Consider the following 26202-nt stretch of genomic DNA (forward strand, 5'->3'; position numbering starts at 1 on the left):
GAGAACGCGCTACTGCTATGTTAAACATAGACATAAAAAATACATTGATCATCAATTGTCTTTTTATGTACAATCTGATTTGTCAATAGGAATCCTCGACGGTTGGTTTAAGAACAGGCGAGGATTCCTATTGTGGCCACAGATCCTACACATAGAGTTAAATCAAGACCAAGTGCTTGTGAAAGTTGTAGAAGTAACATATTTAAGGTGGTACAAACTCTCTTCACGGAGCGAGGTGGGACTAAATTTTTGTAGTACCCTTAGTAGTAGCGATTATTGCGTAAATGCGCTGCTGCTATGATCCGTAGCAGTAGCGCTCTTTGTATTAACGCGCTGCTGCTATAACTGGCCTCGCGGCGGCGTCATGGGAATTTTAGCAGTAGCGCGTCCTAGAGTGTGCGCGCTACTGATAAACTTGTTTCAGCAGCGAGTTTTGAAAGCGAGCGCTACTGCTACATAGCAGCAACGCCTGATTTTAAAGCGCGCTGCTGGTAAGATTCTGTGTATAGGCTTTTCCCTAGTAGTGTATATTTATATAAGCAGGCATCTGGTGATCATCACATGTTTTATTTTATTGAAGATATATTAACGAATCGATCTTACAGACAGCAGGACAAAGCGAGGCCTGGGCAAAAAGTTGAAGGAGGGTGTAAAGTGTTGGGGAACATAGTAATTTCAAAAAAATTCCTACGCACAGGCAAGACCATGGTGATGCATAGCAACAAGAGGGAAGAGTGTGTCCACGTACCCTCGTAGACCATAAGCGGAAGCGTTAGCACAACGCGGTTGATGTAGTCGTACGTCTTCACGGCCCGACCAATCAAGCACCGAAAGCACGGCACCTCCGAGTTCTTGCACACGTTCAGCTAGATGACGTCCCTCGAACTCTGATCCAGCCGAGTGTCGAGGGAGAGTTCCGTCAGCACGACGGCGTGGTGACGATGATGATGTTCTACCGACGCAGGGCTTCGCCTAAGCACCGCTACGATATTATCAAGGTAGATTATGGTGGAGGGGGCACCGCACACGGCTAATAGATCAATGATCAATTGTTGTGTCCAAAGGTGCCCCCTGCCCCCGTATATAAAGGAGCAAGGGGGAGGGGGCGGCCGGCCAGGAGGGGGCGTGCCAAGGGGAGTCCTACTCCCACCGGGAGTAGGACTCCCTCCTTTCCTTGTCCAAGTAGGAGAGGGGGAAGGAAGGGAGAGAGGGGAGGAAGGAAAGGGGGGCGCCCCCCTCCTTGTCCAATTCAGACTAGAGGGGGAGGGGGCGCCCGGCCTGCCCTGGCCGCCCCTCCTCTTCTCCACTTTGGGCCCATGTGGCCCATTAACCCCCGTGGGGTTCCGGTAACCCCCCGGTACTCCGGTATATATCCGATAACCCCCGAAACCATTTCGGTGTCCGAATATAGTCGTCCAATATATCAATCTTCATGTCTCGGTCATTTTGAGACTCCTCGTCATGTCCGTGATCATATCCGGGACTCCGAACTATCTTCGGTACATCAAAACATATAAACTCATAATATAACCGTCATCTAACTTTAAGCGTGCGGACCCTACGGGTTCGAGAACAATGTAGACATGACCGAAACACGTTTCCAGTCAATAACCAATAGAGGAACCTGGATGCTCATATTGGCTCCCACATATTGTACGAAGATCTTTATCGGTCAAACCGCATAACAACATACATTGTTCCCTTTGTCATCGGTATATTACTTGCCCGAGATTCGATCGTCGGTATCTCAATACCTAGTTCAATCTCGTTACCGGCAAGTCTCTTTACTCGTTATGCAATGCATCATCTCGTAACTAACTCATTAGTCACATTGCTTGCAAGGCTTATAGTGATGTGCATTACCGAGAGGGCCCAGAGATACCTCTTCGACAATCGGAGTGACAAATCCTAATCTCGAAATACACCAACCCAACAAGTACCTTCGGAGAGACCTGTAGAGCACCTTTATAATCACCATATTACGTTGTGACGTTTGGTAGCACACAAAGTGTTCCTCCGGTAAACGGGAGTTGCATAATCTCATAGTCACAGGAACATGTATAAGTCATGAAGAAAGCAGTAGCAACATACTAAACGATCAAGTGCTAAGCTAACGGAATGGGTCAAGTCAATCACATCATTCTCTCAATGATGAGATCCCGTTAATCAAATGACAACTCTTTTGTCCATGGCTAGGAAACATAACCATCTTTGATAAACGAGCTAGTCAAGTAGAGGCATACTAGTGACACTCAATTTGTCTATGTATTCACACATGTATCATGTTTCCGGTTAATACAATTATAGCATGAATAATAAACATTTATCATGATATAAGGAAATAAATAATAACTTTATTATTGCCTCTAGGGCATATTTCCTTCATAAAGTACAACATCGACTCCGTCAAACCTAGTGGCGAACCCCTCACGCCTAAGAACATTGCGAACAAGTGGACTCGTCAGTGCGGAGTTCTTATGAAGGACCAACTCCCGATCTCCATTCAAGAATGGAAAGAGCCAAAAACTAAACGTCCAGGTGTTACTTGGGTCGACGACAGAGCAAAAAAAACCTTTGGGAATCTCTGATGGAACATTTCACCCTACCAAATTATTTCACTGAAGCAGATGTGAAGAAAATCAAGGGCGCTGCTCTTAAGAAGATGGCAATTGCATTCAACACCCACAAGAAAACTGTATGGGCCAACTACCTCGCTGCAGAAAGGAAGACTCCAGAATTCACGGGAACACTGGAGAAGCAAAGAGAACACTGGGCCGATTTCGTGAAATTCAAGGATTCAGAATTATCTAAGGAACGGTCGATAAAAAACAAGGTCAATGCCGTAAAAAAGACGCAGTTCCATAGGCTGGGTCCAGGTGGAAAAATTTATTATTAGCAAAAGATTTATTTTCTGATAAAATCCGACAATTACGTAATCTCATAAACTCCCTTTTCTTCTCTCTCACCCAACTAAACAAAAATACAATAGTTTAATCCTTACAGCCTGCTGCGTTTTTAATGGCCAAGAACCCATGGGTTGCAATTAATGTATTGGTAAACATAATTTTGTGTGTGGAAAACCAGGGTATTAATTGAATACTTTTTACACTTCTTAGTGTATTTGTTTATATTAAGTCTATTTATTTTCTAATAAAATTCGACAATGTAACGTGCATTTTTTCTAATTTCTCGTAGTTCCGTTTATAGCCCTTTCGGAAAAAAGAAAGTAGGCCTCTTCCAATTGGATGTATAGCTCCTCATAGAAAAAAAAATGAAAGAACCTCTCTCCGGATTGCATGTATCTCTTCCTTTTTCTGGCTTAATTGTGATTTTCTTGCTGCGAACCAACAAATTAGTCAAGGATAAATTCATTCTAAATTTTCTATAATTTTGTGCCACAGACACCGTGCCAAAAATGATACACCTTACATAAAAGAACAGAGCGAGTGGTGCAAAAATTATCCCACCCCTTAAAATCTAGTTTCGTTGGCGAGATTTTTCAATCGAGCCATTTAAACTGGAATGGAGGGAGTAGTTTAGTTTACCGTTCTAGCCTTTCTGATCCTTGCAATGGTCATTTCCCATCCCTTCTATACATTTACATGCAGTCCTCCTGCATTATTTGAAGGAAGAAAAAAAGTAGGAGAAGGCGTTGAGCATTTTTCTTGCACAATAAGGAGTACTCCTTCCGTTCCTAAATATTTGTCTTTTTAGAGATTTCAACAAATGACTAATTTGCCCTTTATGGATTGGAATCCTCTGATTTAATTTGCTTGATTCACAGTTCTGTATCAGCAAATCACGAACCTTAATTGCCCACTCCTCATGGACATAAAAACCGAAGTTCGACCGTATTTGTCAAATCAAATTACATGATAATACATGCCACACGCCACACGACGAGGTGTGGTCAGCTATCTCAAGTTTTCCCCTTTCAAAAGAAAGTTTTTCCCTTTAATAGTTATTTGAATGAAAGAAATAATAATGATATGTACTACATACACATTGAAAAATATACTCCTGTCAAGCAACGGCGGCCATCGATCTTGATCCAACGGCCCTGACCGGCCGTCACGACGCGTCGCCAACACACCAGAGTCCTATCATCCGATGACATCAATCTCATTGATCCATCGTGCTTAATCAGGATTACAATTAGAATCAGAATATTCCATCAGCAAAACAAGATTAGCATTAGAACACGAATTAAACAGACAAACAATCTCTGCACGCACCAGATTCCAACCCCAACCCCAACCCCAAACCGACCGCACCCGACCCCTCTCCCCATCTATAAATCCGACCGCACCCGACCCCTCCCCCCACAAACCCACCCACCGATCCGTCACAACCCACAAAAAAAAAAACTCGGAAAAAGCTCCAGGCTCCATCTCGAGAGCGACGCCCGTCTCCCCACGTCGTTCCCCGCCGCCGCCACCATGGCACGCGCCGCCGCGGCGGGGCTGGCCCTGCTCCTGCTCGCCGTCGCGGCCGTCGCCTCGGCCGCCGACATGTCGATCATCGCCTACAACGCGGAGCACGGGGCGCGCGGGCTGGAGCGCACGGAGGCGGAGGCCCGGGCCGTCTACGACCTCTGGCTGGCCGAGCACGGCGGCGGGTCCTACCCCAACGCCAACTCCATCCCGGAGCGCGAGCGCCGGTTCCGGGCCTTCTGGGACAACCTCCGCTTCGTCGACGCCCACAACGCGCGCGCCGCGGCCGGCGAGGAGGGCTTCCGCCTCGCCATGAACCGCTTCGCCGATCTCACCAACGACGAGTTCCGCGCCGCCTACCTCGGGGTCAAGGGCCAGAGGGCGAGGCCCGGCCGCGTCGTCGGGGAGCGGTACCGCCACGACGGGGCCGAGGAGCTGCCCGAGGCCGTCGACTGGAGGGAGAAGGGCGCCGTCGCCCCCGTCAAGAACCAGGGCCAATGCGGTGAGAAACAACCCCCTCCTCCTCCTCCTCCCCACTTGAGCGATTTTTGTTATCAGATTTGATTTAGATTTAGATTTGTCCCCTGTTCCGTTAACGGCGATCTCGGATCTAGGTTCTTCTCGATCCCAAAATCGATCTACGATGCAGCCGTTGTCCTAGGGAGAGAAAAAAAAATCCTCTCTTGGGGCTTAATTAGCTGCAAATTTGTTGACGTACGGGTAGGTTATGGTTGCAAAAAAGTTCATACTTTTCTTAGGACGGAAGCAATGGCCACGAGTCGCCCCGCTTTGACTTGCGCAGGGGTTAATGGCACCCGATTCGTCGGGTTGCCTTGCGCTGTGTGGTTTGGAAGTAGCACAAAAGTATTATTCCGATCTGTGGCTGCCTTTTTGGGTTAGTTCTTGTTCGTTCCTCGCAGTTCAGATTGTCGTATCGGTGCATCTGTCAGTCAAGCGCTGCGATGCTGACCAGTTGATCATACGAACTTAAACCATCAACCAACTACCTAAAGGCATTAACCATAATACTAGCTGACAACGTTTACTATTTTTTTGTTAAGCTTTTCAGTACCACTAGCATATAACGAACCATGCAGATTGTTCTCTATGGTGATTAGGCTGTCTTATTATTCTGTCACCTTCCTTTAATACTGGGCCATGGGGGCATAGCAGAAGAAGCAAACAAACGTTATGTATGTATCCTTATTAGTAAGGAGGCAAGGGCCACTTTCACTTGAGCAAGAATTAATGGCAGGCGGTTCGTTGGACTTGCCATGTGCTGTGTAGTTTAGCTCCATTATTGTTCTGATATGTGGCCAAGTTTTTCTTGGGTAGTTGTTGTTTGGACTTTGCAATTGGAATTGTTGTATTCGGTGCATCTGTCAGTCAATTGCTGCTGACCAGTTGATCATCATAACTTGAACCGTCAACCGACTATGCAATGGAAATCAACCAGATCTGACAATGTTTAATCACAACTATTTTTAAGCTTTTTCAGTAAAACATGCTGTACAAATTGTTCTGCACGGTGATTATGCCGTTAGTATGTGGTAGGTTTGCTGCTCTGCATATTCTCTCAGCTGCCATTGATATTGGGCCATGGGGAAAAACAGAAAAAAAGCAAACAAACGCTTTGGCAGGAAATTGATCTAGGTAAAACAGTTTGATGATTTGGACCCTTTGCCTGTGCCTTTTGGCACCTATATAGATGAGTTAAGTGAGCATGGCAATTAACTGTTGGTGTTAACAGAAGAAGCAAGTCGGTGTGATTGCAATTGTGGCACTCTTAGATGACATAAGTTGCTCTATTACTGTTGACTGAAGCATCATTTGCAGTAACTATTTTGCTGTTGACTGATGCATCGTTTGTAATGGCGGTGTGTGCAGGGAGTTGCTGGGCTTTTTCTGCGATCAGCACAGTAGAGAGCATCAACCAAATTGTCACCGGTGAGATGGTGACATTATCGGAGCAAGAGCTTGTGGAGTGTGACACCAACGGGCAGAGCAGTGGCTGCAATGGGGGTCTTATGGATGACGCCTTTGAGTTCATCATAAAGAACGGTGGCATTGATACTGAAGATGACTACCCTTACAAGGCTATTGATGGCAGATGTGATGTTCTCAGGGTGGGTACTTGCTTGATTGCTTGCTTCATATAGTCCTTGCATCCAGATGATGCGCGTTGCTGATGTTCTGACTGGTACATGCTATCATATCTTTGCAGAAAAATGCCAAGGTGGTTAGCATTGATGGCTTCGAAGATGTCCCTGAAAATGACGAGAAATCGCTGCAGAAGGCTGTTGCTCACCAGCCCGTGAGTGTTGCCATTGAAGCTGGAGGCCGGGAGTTCCAGCTCTACCACTCGGTAAGTGAACTTGTTGCAGCAGGCGGCTAACTTTTATCCAGCATTCAGGCCAGTCTGGTGATAACAGGCCCCCCCTTGATTGATATATATTACAGGGTGTCTTCAGTGGAAGGTGTGGCACGCAACTCGACCACGGTGTGGTTGCTGTTGGCTACGGCACCGAAAACGGCAAGGACTACTGGATCGTCCGCAACTCATGGGGTCCAAACTGGGGAGAGGCTGGGTACCTCCGCATGGAGCGCAACATCAACGTGACCAGTGGGAAGTGCGGGATAGCCATGATGTCATCGTACCCCACCAAGAAGGGCGCCAACCCGCCCAAGCCAGCCCCGACACCTCCCTCACCGCCGACGCCGCCTCCCCCAGTCGCCCCTGACCACGTCTGCGACGAGAACTTCTCATGCCCTGCAGGCAGCACGTGCTGCTGCTCGTTCGGCTTCAGGAACCTTTGCCTGGTGTGGGGCTGCTGCCCGGCTGAAGGCGCCACCTGCTGCAAGGATCACTCCAGCTGCTGCCCACCGGACTACCCCGTCTGCAATGTCAGGGCTGGGACCTGCTCAGCGGTAACCACTTCTGCTTTCTTGGTTTATTATCATTCTTTTTGCAGCATTGCAACAATATTCACATCAGTTTTATGATTATGTCTTGGAAGTGTTCAGTTGTTGCAAGTTAGGTAGGTCTGGATATTCATGCCGTATGCATGACCAAACTGACTTTGTTTTCCTGGAATTGAGCAGACCAAGAACAGCCCGCTGAGCGTGAAGGCCCTGAAGCGCACCCTGGCCATGCGAAACACCGCATGAGCTCGTCGAGAGACAGCGGCGGTGTCTAAGGCGGGGTAGAAGGATGCGGATGCGCGGAGCTTTTCTCCCTCCGTGCACCCGACAAGCCTTTGTGCAAAATTTGGAAGACCAGACATTGCTTTTGTAGAATTATTGTTGCTTAGTATTACGATTCTAGCAGTACGGCTCGCTTTATATATCCCCTACTACTACTACTACTACTACTACATGTGTTCATTGTACATAGCTCGCTCCCATTTGTACTTGGTGCTATCTTAAAGAATATTCGTCAAAGCTAATTGGTGATCATCGTGCACATGATGTTTGATGCTTATGTGTGGATGCAACAGCACGGTTCGAGCTTTTGATGCTGTGGTTTGCTGTTCGAGTTTCCTGGAGCACATCTGATTTCTTTATGAACTGAACCGTGAAGATTAATTAGCTATGTAGTTTGTTTCTGAAATCATTGGATTGCCTAGAATCACATAATCTATGCGTTTTTTTATTAAATATGTGAAGTTAAATTGAGCCGTTCATATAATAAATTTCGTGTCCTGCAGTGGAGGCAAACATATATTTTAGTTGTTGCATATTTGGCGACGTTGTCGATTTTTAACAACTCTTCCTCTTCAACCATAAGCTCTCTCTGCTTACATGTCTGCAGAATTCGCTATTTCACGGGTTTTCAGTTTCAGATGATTGACCCCTGCGCTCTCTTTGCCGTCCGCCCTGTCGCTGACTCATTGATCTTGGCCCCATTACCGCCACACACAAAGTAGAAGAACATCCGAAAGTCAATATTTGTGACTCGTACCAATAAAAAAAAACTGAAATAGAATAAATTGACTTGTTTTGAGCAGGAGGTAGGAAATTTCCCCCAATAACTTTTGGCACATGTATCAGACAATGCCCATGAGGGAACTCCATTCAAATTCCTAAAGAGAAGACCACTTTATATAGTCCAACAAATTAGGCTCAACAACTCAACATACATGTAGATGGCTTCTTTTTTCGGAAACGGGAGCAAAAACTTTGCCGCATCATATTAATTAAGAAGAGTTTAAAGGTTACATGTTACAAGCGACCGAAAGTGTCGCAGAAATGCCTAGCGCCCACAGGAGCCCAAAGATTGGCCTCAGCCTTAATTATCTTGGAGATTACGGTCGGCATTGTTGAAACACATCTAAAGACTCCCATATTCCTCTCGTTCCAAATTTTCCACGAGACTAGCATAAAGAGAGATGACATGCCTGATGCCTGCTTGAACTACGTCGGTATTTCCGCAAAGAGGAAAGGATGATGCAATACAGCGACGGTACTTATTTTCGTCAGTGATGAGACCAAGGTTATCGAACCAGTAGGAGAACCAAGCAACACAACGTAAACAGCCCCTGCACATAAATAACAAATATTCGCAACCCGATGTGTTAAAGGGATTGTCAATCCCTTTCGGGTAACGATGCTTCGAATTGGCGAGAAGACGTGATAAAGTTGTGATAGATAGGATAAATAGATCGCAAAATAAATAGAGTGCAACAAGGTATTTTTGTAATTTTGCGTATGAACTCAAAGATGTTGTGGAGTGCAAAGTATTCAGCGAGAAGCGTGGGTGGTACTATCATCTCAATTTCACTTTGACTAAAGGAGCTGATCGTGGCATCGAAGATCTATTCTTTGTCGAAGTCAAATATGCGCGACCAGTAAAACAAGAAGAACTGTCGGTCAGCTGCTTCTGCATGATTAAACCTACCGATAATGGTAATGCTATACCCTCCCCTTATATCAAGTATTGCCTTTGGTGGGTGGCACTAAGTTGAGCTTATGCCCAGGATGGCTCCATACACAGAAATCTTATACCTTCAGTTAGTCAGCTGTTATTATACAAGTTCGTGCCTGGTGGATGACTTTGCGGCTAACTCTTGTTTTCTTTCTTTTTTCCTTGATGAAGGACACTGCTATGGCTGTACCAACAATGGAAGTGTCAATATGAAGCACCCCAACAGTGCTGATGAATACAATGGTGGTCACTTGAATGTTGGTATACCATTTGGATGCTATTCAGAGTGGAGCTACTGGGATTATGACGATGTATGACACGACGGTCTATTTCCTATAGAGTCTCTTTAACATTTTTGTTGCTTTGCTGTTGCTGACTGCATGTGTGAAATCCTCTCTTTACAGCTGGAAGCTAAGAAGAAAGAGCTCAGAGCTGTGTTCACGTGTAATGACATTTCTGTTGTTAAGGCAACTATGTCTTCAATTAAGACACTGCTAATTACTTTTGTTGGTTGGTTGTGAACCATTGCTTGTGCATTTATTTGTATAGGGCGTTGATGATCCTGAGGTGAAGGAAGTCTCCACGGTCCCTGCGAATGCATTCTTGCCGGAGGGCAGCAGAGAGGAGCTTGTGTATGAGAGCTGAGAGCTGGACCTAGCACAAGAAGTTGGAGACCCAAGTAGCTTTGCTCTTTCCTGTTTATACAAGACACAAAGCAAATAAGGAGAGTCTGTGTTTCTAACGGGTAAAGCCATGTGCTTGGGATTGTGATTCTGATGATCCAAAGTAAAGGGCTGGGACTGAAGGCCACGCTGGCAAATTGGGCAGGATTTCCTTGCTAGCGCTACATACTATGTGTACTCCAGATCGGTTGTTACTTGCCGCTGCTTGTCGTACGAACCAAAATATTGGCTCAACTTCAGCTATGTCGTGAGCAGAGTGGCGGCGGTACCAGCTCATACGGCAAGCGCCACCGTGTCAATTCTATCGCTCTTCTTCGCTGGCCATTGGTTTTGTAACCATGATGCAGCCAAATTTTAGCCGCCCTCTGCCATGCCCCTCTGTATACTGGCAAGTCCTTTCACTCCATCAAACTGGTACAAGTACAGCGTAAGCATAAGTATATATGGAGGCAAAATTTGACCTCGTGCTCTCTTGCTTTCCAACTAAGAACGCCAATGAGAAATAGCCACTTTGATTGTGATTTTGATAGATTTGAAGGCCGATTCAGAAGATGTTGTAGTTGAAGAAAATATAGATCAAGGAAAGATCTATCCATTTATATGTTTTCGTTCACATGTACACTATTTTTGTTTTGCTTGATTAGCTCCTAGGTATGTATCCTTTGCTGGTTTAGGCATTAGTTGATCATTTTGGTGAGTCATTTGGAGCATTTTGAGTATGATTTATCGCGAGAAGTGAACTAAGAAGTTGAATCTCAAGGTATGAGCTATGCGGTTATGAGTTTTTCGTGACATGCATCGTGCAAATTTGTTTGTTTTTGAACTTGTAATTAGCTAAGTGATGTTGTATTACAGATTTTTTCGAACATGACCGGACAAGATATGGTGCACTTATAGTACTAATTTCGACAAGATGTAGTTGCAAATGTTGTAGAGCAATATTAGCTATGTCCATCTATGTTTTTTTTTCACAGGCACAATGTTGTTAGTGTTGTCATTAAGTTGTAATTTGTACTTTTGTTCTATGTTTAGGACGGTTTAGAGGTGATGTAGTTGCAAATGGTGCACTTATAGTACCAAACAAGGAGGAGATGACGTAGTTGAAATATTGTGTGTCGATCTTGGACCTCCCTTTTGAGGTGATGACTGCATACATGCAAGTATTATGTTGTTGCTTTTGTTAGGAGGAAAAAATCCCCATTGGTAATATTTATGTTCACGTGTTAATAGGTGATTCTCTTAACATGGTAATGGTGATATGTTCATGCTGATGGGTATTATTTGGATAGTACTAGTGATATGTTCAGGCAAAGGGAGGCTCTGCCCCTGCATGGGATTTTGGCCCAAGTGGATGCCCCACTAGGCCTAGCCAAATGAGCAACCCTCTAGCGCCTACCGGAATATTCCAAAAGGTTATGTAATCCGGGACCTTCTGGTGGCTTCGAGGACACTTCAGGAAGTCCCGACTTTTCTTAATAAAAAAATAGTTTTCTTTTCGAGACATTTTTTTATCTTCTCGGAACTTTTCATCTGTGTTTCTCTCATGTTTCTAGCACTTCTAGTACTCAACAAATCGATGACCCTTAAGCGTGTGACCTCCCAAGTTCGATAATGTGTATACATGACCTAGAACTCCTTTTAGACAATAATCAATAGAGGGATATGGACTTCCATATTGACTCCTACACATACATGAATAATTATTGAGTGTATCTTTTGTTTACATAAACAATTCCCTTTGCTTCGCGATACTTGACAAAACCTGAGGCGAGACTTTTATTGGTATCCTTGTGAAGCAACAACTTGATCACAATACCAAGTTATCCGCGTTACCGGATTTGTTCCCTTCTCTCGTTTCCATATTCTGGTACCCCTGATCATATCACACCGTGCATGGTCAGAAGATAATGGATATTGTAATATGAGAGGGCCCAAATAATATCTCTCCATCGTCGGAGGAGCCAATCCTAATCTTGTGTTATCAAGTCACTAGATACTTTTCTGATATACCCAAAAGTTGTCGTTACAATCGCCCTATTACGGGTGACGATTGACGAACGCCAAAGTAATCCGTCCAGCATGAAGGTACTCGATACTCGCATGGTCTAAGGAAGTGAGTATATGTTAACACTTGTATGATTATACTTATAACATTGTGACAATATGATCTCGAAGTATATCATTTAGTTGGGCATGTCTAGCACCATTGTTCCGTCAACAATGTGCTGTCGGCATCCTTGTTATTTGAATAATGCCCTACGATCAGAAAAATAGGATCACCATGACAAGTTGTTGGCACAGACCCCGTACGATGCGACGCCGACTAGTACTTTCCGTCGAGGTGGCACACGTACACAACTCGGCTACTTGACGCGTTCTAGCTGGCTGATGCTTTTGGCCAACACACACGTACTGCGCAACCTAGCAGGCACTCAGGCAGGTTGATCGATTCTTCTCTGGCCACGTACACGTACACCGGTACACGTATGTATGAACCTGCAAGCCGCCGAGATAAGCCAAATACTACGCATACATGGACACATGAGTTGATGGCAAAAGGCTCGTGTCGAGCCTTTGTTTCTTTCTATTGATCTGGATCGTATATTGCTTTGATCTTGTTTGGTACACACGGGCTACATAGGTATATATATTAGCAAACTAGCCTAATACTAAACCTATTCGGTGACTGCCTCCAGTCCGAGCCGGACATGGCACCATATCGTCGTTTATTCCAACAGTTGTGGTGGTGCAGACTGAGAAAAGCGGCGGCGCATTGACGTCGACGCAGTAAGGCACGTGCCCGGATGCGGATGCCAGGGACAGCCTCTCGTGCTGCTTGGCAACGTAGTAGTAGGGAGCCTTGTAGTGCTCTGCCAGAACGGTGCCTGCATGGACGGCAACGGCGCCCCACGCCCTACACCAGGCCCGCTCGCTGCGCGCCCGTCACCAAACGAAACTTGCGGGGTCTGAGGTGTCGGAGTACTGCATAGCTGGTGTCCGGACACTCGCAAAGCCCTCCTAGTTTTGATATTGGTGTGCGGGAAAACGGCAGTCCGGACTAGTCCGTGGACAGTGGTATACCCAGCTGAACAGAGTTCAAATCATGGTGCTCGCATTTTCATGAATTTATTCAGGATTTTTGACGCTGCGCGTCCAGTGGAAGAGGCGTTCTCATCGACTGCGAGGAGCCTATGGTAACTTCGTAAATCTCAAGATGATATGCTGACTTAGTCTCTCAGGGGTGCTCATTGGCACAGGGTGTGTGTGTGCGCGCGTTCATACGGGTGAGTGTATACGTGTGTGTATATATGAGCGCTTGCTTCTGTATTGTGTTAAAAAAACCGATGCACGTATTTTTTTCCCCTCTAATATGCTGGAAGTGCAAATTTGCTCTTATGTAGTACTTCCTCCATCCCAGCAAATGAAATGCAATAGGATCTTATATTATGAGGCAAAATAAGTAGAACTTTAGTTGCATTACTTAGTGCGTTACAATACTTCCAATTATCACAACACAAATTTGGATATGTTGTCTTCTAATGGTTGCTTCAAATAATTTTACACAAGAAATAGGAAAAAAAACAAGAAAAGTTACCGATTCACCATACAATATGTACGTCTAGCATAGTAACGGGGGTGTAGCACATGTCGTATATCTTGTGGAGCATGCAAAGAGCGGAAATCTACACTTTGTCTCCTTGGAAGATGCAGATGGACTAGGAAAATCAAATCACGTTTGGTATTTGCCCTCAAAACAATTGAATCAACAGTAGATTGCTAGCTAGAGATAAATAGATGAGGAGCAAAGCGTCGCGCTAAGGCCTTGTACAATGCAGTGCTTGAAGAAATAAACCAGGCTTTCCCTAAACACCGGTGCTTATTTGTGCAGGATAGACACTTAATTAGGCGTCTCTTTTGTATAAACCCCGGTGCTTCAGAAAAAAAAGTTAATTTCTCGAAGCACCTTCCTAAGCATTTAGCATTGCACAAGACCTAAAGACACCCTCGTCGGAACTATCCCGAGTAGGCGGTGATGCGGTTGGCCAGAAGGCCCAGAACGACAGGAGTATATAGCAAAAACTACCACATTACGGGCTGTGTCTACAAAAAACTACCATTTTTTTAATCTTTCGGAAAACTACAACAAAATTGGTTAGTTGTTCTAAAAAATCCTAATGACCAGGCAATTTAGAAATAATCTGGTTTATGACATGCACTAGTAGAAAACATGGCATTTGTCCCGGTTCGTAAGGGCCTTTAGTCCCGGTTCATGAACCGGGACTAAAGGATCGTTACTAATGCCTTTCCCCTTTAGTCCCGGTTCTAACACGAACCGGGACAGATGGTCCTCAACGTGGCCGGTGCGCTGAGCCCAGGCAGGGGGGCCTTTGGTCCGGGTTGGTGGCACCAACCGGGACCAAAAGGCGATGTTTTTTTTAAAGAAAAAGTGGCTGCTTTAGGGGTTTTGGGGGTTATTTTTAGGTTGTTATTAGCTAGCTAATAGAGAGAAATGTCCTCTCTTATATCTTCGTCCTTGGTTTACCAACGCTGCTGCTATGTTCATTTCACCCGCTGATATAATAACTCATGCATGCTCGCATCATACATCATTATATATAATAACAAGTCCTACTAATCATGCATCATCATACAACTTCTACTCGTTATTAATAATAAGTCATATACGATCATCATCCTCATAGTCATCGAACCTAACCCTACATAATTGTTCTTAGCACATGATCATCAGTATCAGGTAGGACCTAAACACCCTTATGGTAAAATAGCATAAAATAATATAGACCCTGACTCTCCATTATGAAGAATGGAGATCATCCTGTCTCCAATTCTTGCGCTTCGCTGCCTTTTGCTTTCAAGAAGCTCCTTACGACTGTCCATACATTTTTGCCATTCTTTGATTGTCATGTCTTCACTTCTTTTAAAAACCCGGTATGGACAGTTCAGATTCGTAGGAAGACCTGCTTGTATGTTCAAAACATAAAGGCTACCGTGCGTATACATCAGATGAGGCACACAATCATTCGGGATTATCTGTTGAAAAACATAGTAATAACTTCGTAGTTAGCAATGATGTACTAGTTTTAGAAGTGTGCAAAAAGATGCACGGATGTCGTAATAGTAAAAAATCTTACCAAGGTATCTCCATGGTAGTTACCGTAGTTCAACACGTACACTAGTGGCACGTATTGACCATAATATTTAGGAGTTCGATTATAGACATTGTAATTCTCAAGATCAGTTCAAAATGCGATCAGATTTTTTTCTCCCTATAAGTTAATTCAGAGCCATCGGTGTAGTGGGTTTTGTCTACCATCTTCCGCACATTCTTTGAAAAATGAAAATAAGCTATCAATGGAAATAAGATGTCAACTATTTTGAAATAAAAAATATAAATTACTTAATAATTAACTATGTTAAGCTCACACGGGGGAAGAATTGGAGGTGTATCCACAAGGACCCAAATCGAAGGTTCTTGCTCGATTATAGGATCACCAAGATCCATGGTGACAAGCATACCCTCATCAAAATCATACATCTTGCAAAGTGCTTCCAAATTTTTGCAACCAAAATGGGTTACACTCTCAGCATTGTACAACTTTACTTGAAAATCCACACCATGATGGGTCCTTAGGAGAATTTTTTTGGTTTTCATACTTTCATGGTCTTCAAAATCCATCATCTCCAAGACATAGCGTCTTGCATAGCATGAGATAAGCTAGTCGAATTGGAAAAGATAAAAAATACACGTTAAAATAGTTGAAGTCGTGCTTAATTACGAAAAAAACTATTGTCCTCGTTGCGTACAGTATGAACATCGAAGGTCTCCTCGAGCTTAATGCTGAAGCGCCGATCTTCGTCCAGCTCAATGAACCTGTCGCACATACCTCGGTCGTCATGGCACCAGTCGCACTCCCCCGGACGGTTTTCGTCGTCCGAGTATGACATTTCCGTCCTATGTTCATAATTCAAATATTAAACTAGATCATTACTATTAATCACGGGTTGACTATCGGTGATGGTACGTAGCTTTTCCTTTCATTTCCAAGTGCATTATTACACCAAATTGTCTAGCACACGGGAATGAAGGAGAACTTTTCCAATATGAGCATTCAATAAGCAAAACCAAATCATAAAATCAGCAAAACCAAATCATCAAATAAAGTAGTATTCAAATTAGCATGCATTCAATTATAAGCAAAAGTACATCATCTCTTGGTGTTCGTACATCGTCGAATATTATCACTAATATAGCATCACTAATAGCGCCCGACGGGTATCATCGCGGGCGGTGGACACCCAAAGATAAGGAACCATCACAGAATCATAGCTCCAGTGAGATCCCTGAAGAATCTGCCAGGTATTGTCGAACCTGCCCTCCAATGCAACCATGTAGCGACGGACGTGCTCGTCCTCCTCGCTGACACGGTGACGTACCACCTCCGCGGTGTCCAGAAGCCTCGGCACCATCACTGGCCCACGCGACCGCCACCAAATAAGGATCGGGTCAACAACGGGCTGCCTCCTCACCAACCTACGTCCTCCGGAAGGTAGCACCTCCCAATACCAGCTCGGCGGAGCCCAGTCCCGAACATGGGGACTGATCAAGCAGGCCTCCATCGCCGAGTCGACGACGACGAGGATGCGGGATAGGCATCGCCGACGTCGATGCGGGAACTACTTCTATATATAATTAAATAAAGTAGTTTTATTAATTAAATCAACTAGTTCAACTACTAAGCACTTACTATAAATAAATAAAGTAGTACTTACTAAAAACAAACTACTTCTATATATAGTAAAATAAAGTAGTTTATTAAATCAACTAGCTAGTTCAACTATATATGAAACACTTACTATAAATAAAATAAAGTAGTACTTACTAAAAATAAACTAGTTTAACTATAGTTCTATTATTTTTCTAACTAATTATATTAAACACTTTCTCTTCTTATTTTTTTCATTTTTCCTCTATTCTAAATATGAACGTATTCATAAATGACTTATATCATTCACAATTTTCCTATACATACACAATAAGTTGACAAAGAAAATACTAAGAACAAAAAAATCATTAAAATTCTTTGAACAAAATAACAACAGAAAAAATCATACAAATTCTATGAACAGAAAAAAATTATAAAAATTTGACATATTCGGTCTTTGCATATATATGAACATACAAACATGCATATTCAACAATAATATCACTAAAAAAAATCTATTAATAGAAAAAAATCGAACACAATTATATGAACAAATTAATTACACAATATGAAAAAAAATCTAACAGAAAAATCTATGAACTACACATCTAACAAAAAAATCTATGAACTACAAAAAAAATCTAAAAAAAATCTAACAAAATTAATTACACATCTCAATTAACTACTACTAACATCAAATTAAATTAGTTGCTCATGGCGACGGCGAGGTGCGACGCGCGGGCGGGGCGGCGACGGCGTCGGGGCGGCGCGGGCAGGGGCGGCGCGGGATGGGACCGCGTGGGACGGGGCAGCGCGGAGAGGCACAAACCTGGACTAATGCATCCCTTTAGTCCCGGTTGGAGCCACCAACCGGGACCAAAGGCCTCTTTTCAGCAGCCCAAAGGGCGGGAAGTAGAGGGCTTTGGTCCCGGTTAGGGGCACCAACCGGGACTAAAGGGTGGGCATTGATACTGGTTGCTGCCACGTACCGGTAACAATGCACCCCTTTAGTCCCGGTTGGTGCCACCAACCGGGACTAAAGGCCCTGTGCTGCCCGCGTCGCGGCACGAAAGTTTAGTCCCACCTCGCTAGCTGAGGGAGCTCGAGAGTGGTTTATAAGCCCCAGTCCCGCTGCCCTCTCGAGCTCCTCTCAAATGCAGGCTTACGGGCCTAAACGCACTATATGTGCATGTGGGCCTATTGGGCCTATTGCGGGCCTGAATTCTGGCCCATTGTTGGGTTTTTAGTCGTATTCAGTGGTAGCCTTTTAGGTGGCACTTTTTTTATTTTATTTATTTTATTTTTTGCTTTGAATTATTTATTTTCTTTTGATTTTTTCTTTTTTTATTTTTTTTTCTTTTAGCTCAGATTAATTATAATCTTTCTGTTACTCCATTAGTTTCCAAATTTGAATAATTAGTTTCCACCAACTGGTACCAATGCAACCGTCTAATTACTTATTAATTTCTTTTATGATAATTCTTTTTGCTATTAAAGTTTGTAACAAAATTCTAATTACTTATTTATGTTCTTTTATGATAATTCTTTTTGTTTTTAATGTTTTGAACATAATTCTAATTACTTATTTATTTTCTTTTATGATAATTCTTTTTGCTATTAAAGTTTGTAACAAAATTCAAATTACTTATTTTTTTATGATAATTCTTTTTTGCTTTTAATGTTTTGAACAGAATTCTAATTACTTATTTATTTTTCTTTTATGATAATTCTTTTTTTCTTTTACTGTTTTGAACAGAATTCTAATTACTTTTTTTATGATAATTATTTTTGCTATTAAAGTTTGTAACAAAATTCTATATAATTTTAGTTTCAATAATACTAGAGGTTTATAAAATCTTTTTAGTTGATTCCTTCAGTACCAGTTCTAAGGCTGTTACAAAGGCATTTTATTTGGTACAGAAGGCTGGTGCCCACACGAGCACCTTTTAGTACCGGTTCGTGGCATGAATCGGTAAAAGAGTTTTTTAGTTGATTCTTTTTGCAGCTGTTTTTTAGTCCCAGCTCACCAAGCGAGAGGCACTCATAGCGGTTTATAAGCCCCGAGTGCAGAGATGATGCAGAAGAGGCTCAATGCTAACCTGCACGTTGCTTAGCTTTAAGCCTTGAGGAATAGGGTAGACTGCACGGAGCTATGTGCAGTGCAGTTTACACTATTTCGAAAGGCTTGAAGCTAATTAACGAGCATTGCGCCTCTTTTTTATTTTTAATGACTTATTACAACTCAGAAATAAATAGAAAAAAATAAATATAGCAGAAAAGAAAAAAAACTATATAAAAAACTACTTAGAAATAAATAGAAGAAAAAATAGTTGTGATTAACTTTACTAAAAAAATGAGCATAGATGCGCTTATAGAGAGAATTCAACTTAAATTCATAAGAAATTTCTACTAACTTCAGAGAAATTCAATATGAATTTAGGTTAAATTCCCTGTATAAGGGCATCTATTTTCACTTTGAGAGGAGCTCAACAAAGCAGAGAGGGAGGAGCTTATAAACGGGTGTGAGCGCCCTTCGGTTGGCGAGGTGGGACTAAATTCTGACCGCAACGAGGACCAACCCTTTAGTCCCGGTTGGTGGCACGAACCGGGACTAATGGGCTGCCTTTGGTCCCGGTTCAAGCCGCCAACCGGGACCAATGGTGGTGGGCCAGGAGCGAGGCCCATTGGTCCCGGTTCATCCCATCAAACGGGACCAAAAGGTCCAGACGAACCGGGACCAATGGCCCACGTGGCCCGGTCGGCCCCCGGGGCTCACGGACCGGGTCCAATGCCACCATTGGTCCCGGTTCTGGACTGAATCGAGACTAATGGGCTGACCCGGCCTGGACCATTGCCCCTTTTTCTACTAGTGATGTTAGGCCCGCTTCTAAACAAACCGTTAGTTGACTGTTTGTTTGACCGTTAACTTACATTTAGGTCCCACATGTAAGTGCTCTCCCTCTCTCTTATCTTTCTTCTCTCCCTCTTCTTCCCTATCACTCTCCCGAGCCATTACCGGGCACCACCACGGCCTACCGCAGCCAGCACCACGCCCGACGTAGCCACGGCCACCGCCACTAGGGCCGGCCACCACCACGCCATGGAGACGTAGAAGATGGAAAGAGGGCGGAGGAAGGGTGGCTCAGAGGTCAGAGCGGCTCGCTGGTGATCGGAGTCGAGCTCGTACTCCATGGCAGAACCCACGCCACCGTCGCCTGCTTTGCTCCGCGCAGCCGCAGAGAGGAGGAGGAGCTCCGCGCTGCCGGACGCCACCAGGACGCGCCTAACTTAGCTCCACGCCGCCGGACAGCTCCGCGCCAGCAGGACGCGGCTCTGCTTAGGTCCTCCCAGCAGAGAGGAGGAGGAGCTCCGCGCCGCCGGACAGCTTGAGCACGGGCGGGGAGGAGCCAGGGAGCACGGCCGGTTCCAGCCCGCCGCCGCTGCTGATTCTCGCCGGCCACGACTGTCACGGCGAGCAGCCATCTACTCCGGGCGTGGTGCTGGCCGGCCCTAGCGACGAGCTCGCCGGCGTGGTGTTGGTCGGCTCCGGCGAGGACCCGATTGCTTATTTTTTATTTTTCAGGGACCGATTGCTTTTTTTTTCAGGAGCCTGATTTGTTGTTAGTTTTTATTGTAGGGACCCGATTGCATGTCAAAAATATTTGGGCCCCACCTGTCATAACTTGTCAATGGTCAGTCAACCTAACGATGAACCTGATGGGTGGACCCGAGCTGTCATAATAACGCTTAAAGTTAACCAACATAGTCATGTTGGTGCGACATAGTAGTTTTTTGGAGTAGCGAACCAATTTTGTGGTAGTTTTTTGAAAGATTAAAAAATCTTTAGTTTTTTTGTAGACATAGTGTGGTAGTTTTTTGCTATATACTCGGACGACATGGGTGGAGACAAGGTGGACCTTATGGTTTGGGGCGCGGAGTGGTTGTCAGCGCCGGATAAGAAGGGAGTGTGTGTTGGTGCGTGAATGAGGCTAGATGGGTTGTCAGGCCAGTATCAACAAAACGAAGACGGCAATGTGCGATTTGGGTGGGATCGTGTGTGTGTGTGCGTGGGCTTGTAAGATCAAGGAGGAAGAAGAAGAAATAGGGTGCTCCAAAATCAGCCGATGCTTTAGTAATTTCATGCAACTTACGTATAGTCACACGCCCCCAAATGAGGGGATACATTCCACGTTGGTTGCCAAAGTGCACCAATGCAATTTTTTTTTCATGATATAGTTTACATTGACCAATATCTATATACCACCATTTTGTTATTGTGTTGAACCAAGACACATGTATCTATTTTTTCACTAGTCTGTGACAACACAAGGACATTCAGCTAGTCAGTCTCTGAATCAAAATATAATACATTATTTGATATTATCATAGTGTCAAAAAAATCTTATATTTTCCCTAAAAAAGTCATATATTTTTATAGAGAGAGAGTAGAAAATAGAACCATAACACCGAAATATTATTATTTTTGAAAGAAATAACGTCAAAGAGATGCCATTAGCTCTTTTTTTAGGTGCTTTTTTTGAGTATTTTTTGTGAGGTGTAAGCTTCCGTTTGGGAATAGTATGAACAAAATTTTATTCACGAATTCAGAAAATGTTCCTTTTTTCCAAAATTTGTTCACAAATTGGAAAAAAAAGCTCGAAGAGTTTCAAATAATGATCGTGCTTTTAAAATTTATTTGGAATTTCAAAAATATTCCTATTTTCATTTTTCTACACAAATACAAAAAAAATGTTCGGATAAATTCAAAAACAATTGGTTACAATTTTTTTATGTTTTTTTTTAAATCCAAATTTGTTGGTGTTTAAAAAAAATCATGTTGTAGTTCATGAAGAATGAAAAAGAAACAAAAAGCGAACTAAGAAAAGAAAAAGAAAAAAGTGAGAAAATTATCAGTTCCCTACAATAACCGATCGCTGAGAGATAGTTGTTGTAGTCCGCGTTTCCTACTTAGCCACTAAAGCTTATTGGCTCATGTGGCTAGTGACGAGCGGTCAACAAGAGGAGTTACAGGGTTTGATCCCTCGCACTGCTATTTCTTTTTGGTGAATGTTTTGAAAAAAAATTGGGAATTTAAATTTTTACGGTTTTCATTTTTTCTCTCAGAAACTAAAGAAATGGTCACGTGTTTGAAAAATATTCCGTAAATTTATATATTGTTCCCGCTTTTGCAAAATTGATAAATGTTGGCATTATCAAATCATGTTCTCAAAATTCAGAAAATGTTCAGGAATTTCAAAAATTGTTCCTATTTAAAAAATTACAAGTTTCAAAATTTGTTCGAGTCGTTCAAAAAATTGTCAGATTTTCAATCATTGCTTACTTTTAAAAGATTTGTTCACAATTTCCTAGAAATATTCGAAAAAAGAACCATAACACCAAAGTATTATTATTTTTCAAAGAGATGCCATTAGCTCCCTGGTGGAACACCACGGCCGGCGGCCGCGAACCCTCGTCATTTCTCTCCCACTTGCGCCGATTTCACCGCACCACCGTAAAAAAGGGTCGACGGCAAGTTAAAAAAAAGGTCGACGGCTAACGGCACGGCGGCGCCATTCGACCGGGTTCCATGGCGGCGCGGTGGCCTCGATCGCCGGAGGAGCGTGCCTAGGCCAGAGGCCGCGCGCTGCCCCATCGAACGGCGCTAGCCGCATCGCGCGCATGACACAAGGCGGCGGAACGACAAGGCGACATTAGGAGGCGACGACGTGCGCGGTGCGGAGGCCGCGCATCGTGATCGTCCAGCGCAGCGCCTCTGTTCTTTCCGCACGCCGTCCGGGGAGACGGTGGTGTGGCGCCATCAGCATATTCGCACGACGGTGGGGCCGTGCGGACCCCGATGGGTCGGAGATCTCGAGCGGGGTAATCAAGGTAGGCATCCCGAGGCCAAGCATTTCGGGATTTTCATTTTAGGGCTCGCAATTGGGGAGAAATCTTAGGATTAGCGTTTCATTATTTTTGGGGGAATTTGACATTAGGGTTCCTGAAAAATATCTGCAATTCCCCTCTGCTCTATGTTAACCGAGCCCCAAAGGTGCTAACTGAATCGTATCATGACATAGTTGCACCGACCGAAAAGATCAAGCATGAGCGCGATTAGTGAACAGAGCAACATAATTCTTCCTGAGCCCAAATGTAGCCAGGCCTTAACTGAATCTTATGGTTAGCATAGTAGTAGCTTTCACAGCCTGTTTGGGGAGACCAAATTACAAGAGTAGCACAAGGGAAAAGCAACAGGCGAAACTACCATATAAAAAGGGAAATTTAACCAGAACCCAAACTAAGCAACTACATTATCTTCAGATTTGGCTGTCCTGCAATGGCTTGAAGTAATCTTGGCACCGGAGGTGTCTCAACTTCAGACAGACACTCAAGAAACTGTACCACCTCACTCATTGTGGGTCGATCAAACTCATCATCTTGAATACACCAGCATGCTACTTTGCAAACTCTTTCAACCTCCTCCAGATTTGCTTCACCTAGCAATTTTGCATCCACCAGGCTTGCAACGTCTCCATCAACAAGACTGTGTGCAACTCGCACCGGGAAATATCCTTCATGAGCGCCATCTCGGGAGGATGATTGCTTACTCGACTTCCTGCTGCCCGATACAATCTCTAACAGAACCATCCCATAGCTGTAAACATCAACTTTTGATGTGATGGAAGTTCTGCTGATCCATTCAGGAGCAAGGTACCCAATGGTTCCCCTCATTGTGGTAACAACCTGACTGAAATCCCTTCCCAAAAGTTTGGCCATTCCAAAGTCCGCAACTTTAGGGGTGAAAGACCCATCCAGAAGTATGTTCTCTGGCTTGATATCACAGTGTATAATGCAGTCCCGGCAACTTGAATGCAGGTAGGCTAGTACTCTAGCAACCCCAAGAGCTATTTTGTACTTGGTAGTCCAATCCAACACCATGACATTGCTTTGGAAGAGATGGTGATCCAGGGAGCCATTGGGCATGTACTCGTACACGAGTAACCTCCTGTCACCTTGGCAGCAAAAGCCAATCAGTTTAACCAAGTTGACATGCTGGACGACTCCAGTTGAGCTCACCTCAGCCCTGAATTGCTTCTCTCCTTGGCGGACTCCATCAAGCCTTTTCACTGCTATGGCTGTCGAGTCACTCAGCGAACCCTTGAATACTGAACCAAAACTGCCGGCCCCCAACTTCTCTGAGAACTTTTTTGTTGCAGACTGTAAATCGGCATATCGAAATGCAATTATCCCCATGCCACCCTGAGCATCATCACCATACTGCTTATTTTTTCTCATCCAAATCATCAGCAGAAAGATCAAACCCAAAGCGGCAGTGCTTGCACCAACAACAGCACCAATGATCAGTCCCCTTCTATTGGTTTTACTGCTTGGCACTTCTTTTGCAGCGAGGCGAAGGTGAAGAACACTGTTACCTTGTTGCCGAACATTGAGCAGCTTGTCGTGCCAAACGGAGCAGGCACCTTGATCATAGGAGTATGCAGTGCAGGAGCAGCTTCCCAGGCATGCAAATGAGCATTCATCTGCAGTAGTGGCCGTCGCAACGTTCCTGGCATCAGCGGGAAGTTGGACAGAAGTCATAGGGTGGAACTTATCTGTCTCGCCGCCGGCTCTACTGTTGTTGCTGTTGCAGTAGAGTGGAGTATTTCTTGTGCATCCAGCCGATCGATCATCAAGCTCCCAGTCTTGAGGTGACCGTATGGAGTAGCCCTTCATGCAGCTGCAGGAGGGGGACGGGACATCGCTGCAGACCGTGAAAGGGCCACAGGTAGCATGGACATCGCACTGAGATTTCGGCACCGTGTAGACGGCTTGCTAATCTTGTGATGACCCCTCGAACCACACGAGCACCTTCATTTGACCGGAGACTTCCATTATGCCGCGTGACAACACTGTCGGATCCTCAATCGCATACTGGACATACTGCTCTTCTTTGTTGCTGGTGAACTGAAGCGAGAGCCATTTCTGACCCACGCTCTCGGGGATGTTGCTGAAGTATTGGCCGCCCCACTCCCCGCTGGACCAATATTGCTTGGACGAGTTGAACATAGAAACAATGGAAGTATCACCATTGTGGCCAGATAACTCGTACGAGTACATGCCGGGAGTCTGGTCAACGGCGTTCTTCCTGGAGACGAGACGGCGGATCAGGCCGGTGGATCTTCCCTGGAGAACAGTGTCGGTTGGGTGATCGTAGCTCTGCCAGAAAACATTGGACGAATTGGGCGTGCCGCCGACGCTGCGGAGGACATGGTTTCCGTTGTCGAGGAGGGCGGCGACGGTGGTGTTGGCGGTGGTGTTGGCCCTGGTGGACCAGACCGTGGTGGCCAGGTGGTGGAGGGCGAGGTTGCCGTCGCGGGAGAGCACGAGCCTGCACGCCGCGATGGGGCTCTCGGCGTTGGCGACCCACACGGGGGTGAACTTGGGGACCGTGTGGAACCAGATCCCGAGGTACCACTTGGGGGTGCCGTCGGAGAAGTTGCTCCCGGTCTGGAAGAAGCCGAGCGCGAACCTGCCGTTGAGGGACACCAGCTTGTCGCGGCCGGCGAGCTCTTGGCTGGGCGAGAGGGTGTCCGTGGCGGCGTGGCATTGAGGGAGGGTGGGCAGGTGGAGGGTGATGACTGATGAGCAGGAGAAGCCCGAAGACCGCCGGAGACATGGCTGGATGCATGGAGGAAGAAGACGAATAGTGGGAAGGAGGCACAGTGGGCGTGTCCTTTTTATAGAACCACTAGAACCCCAACATGGTGATCAAATGATTCGTTTCTCATACACATACACTGGATGAGAAACATAGTGGCCAACTGGCTTATGGAAAAGGCTGGCACAGTGGGCCGGCAAGTGGCACGCGTCAGGGATCATCCATGGGAACCGAGTAGGAGGGTTGCCGGAGACTTCAGGTCGGGTCACCGTCAGTGCAATGCATGCGCGTGGGTCTTGGTCAACGGCTGGTAGCAGCCGTTGGGTCCTCTCCTGCATATGTACATACCTAGTGGCGCCAGTGGATCATAACAATACACTTCTATCAATCAATCAATCAAAAGATTATTTGAACTGCTACTTTGTGTTCTTAAATGTATTCGTCAGGCTAATCGGTGACTATCCTCCTGTTTAGGTACACACACATGCATGCTGTTGATGAATCTGTATCGACCTGTCAACGATTTTTTACTTATTACTGTTGGTTGGTCGTCGATGGTATGGGCAGCATCAGTGATGGATGCCCTTTTTTTTGCCTCAAATATGTGTAGCGAACAAAGTATGTGTAGCGAACAAAGTATGTGTAGCTTATCGCGAACAGGCAAGAGTAAAGCTAGTCGAGTCATGCCATCGGCCGCGTTCGCTGGAAAGAGCATAGTGACCAACTGGGACCGAGTGAGACTACTGACCCGTGGGGTCTGCAACCTCACGCGTTTCAT

At 44.8% G+C, this 26202-nt stretch overlaps 1 protein-coding gene, 1 long non-coding RNA gene and 1 pseudogene across 2 annotated transcripts; 2 read left to right on the forward strand and 1 right to left on the reverse strand.

Moving 5' to 3' along the window:
• The first annotated feature begins 4327 nt into the window (after positions 1-4327).
• LOC100136958 (oryzain beta chain) lies at positions 4328-7879 on the forward strand. The gene is made up of 5 exons (XM_044470826.1): positions 4328-4935; positions 6321-6559; positions 6658-6798; positions 6894-7361; positions 7536-7879. The coding sequence occupies exons 1-5, from the start codon at positions 4440-4442 to the stop codon at positions 7599-7601; spliced, it is 1410 nt and encodes a 469-aa protein (XP_044326761.1). The 5' UTR covers positions 4328-4439; the 3' UTR covers positions 7602-7879.
• A 1258-nt stretch (positions 7880-9137) lies between these two features.
• On the forward strand, positions 9138-10466 carry LOC123042653 (uncharacterized). Its single transcript, XR_006418856.1, has 4 exons — positions 9138-9338; positions 9529-9668; positions 9762-9801; positions 9907-10466. It is a non-coding gene; the product is annotated as an uncharacterized lncRNA (long non-coding RNA).
• A 12463-nt stretch (positions 10467-22929) lies between these two features.
• Positions 22930-25627, reverse strand: LOC123047308 (G-type lectin S-receptor-like serine/threonine-protein kinase At2g19130; annotated as a pseudogene).
• Positions 25628-26202: the final 575 nt, after the last annotated feature.

Source organism: Triticum aestivum, chromosome 2B, assembly GCF_018294505.1.
Source record: "Triticum aestivum cultivar Chinese Spring chromosome 2B, IWGSC CS RefSeq v2.1, whole genome shotgun sequence".
NCBI lineage: Eukaryota > Viridiplantae > Streptophyta > Magnoliopsida > Poales > Poaceae > Triticum > Triticum aestivum.

What these genes read in the sequence shown, in the direction of transcription:
- LOC100136958 (XM_044470826.1), top strand. Translation starts at nt 4,440, where the DNA reads ATGGCACGCGCCGCCGCGGCGGGGCTGGCCCTGCTCCTGCTCGCCGTC. An exon ending in GCAGATGTGATGTTCTCAGG is followed by an intron (nt 6,560 to 6,657) that starts GTGGGTACTTGC and finishes ATATCTTTGCAG; the next exon opens with AAAAATGCCAAGGTGGTTAG. An exon ending in AGTTCCAGCTCTACCACTCG is followed by an intron (nt 6,799 to 6,893) that starts GTAAGTGAACTT and finishes TATATATTACAG; the next exon opens with GGTGTCTTCAGTGGAAGGTG.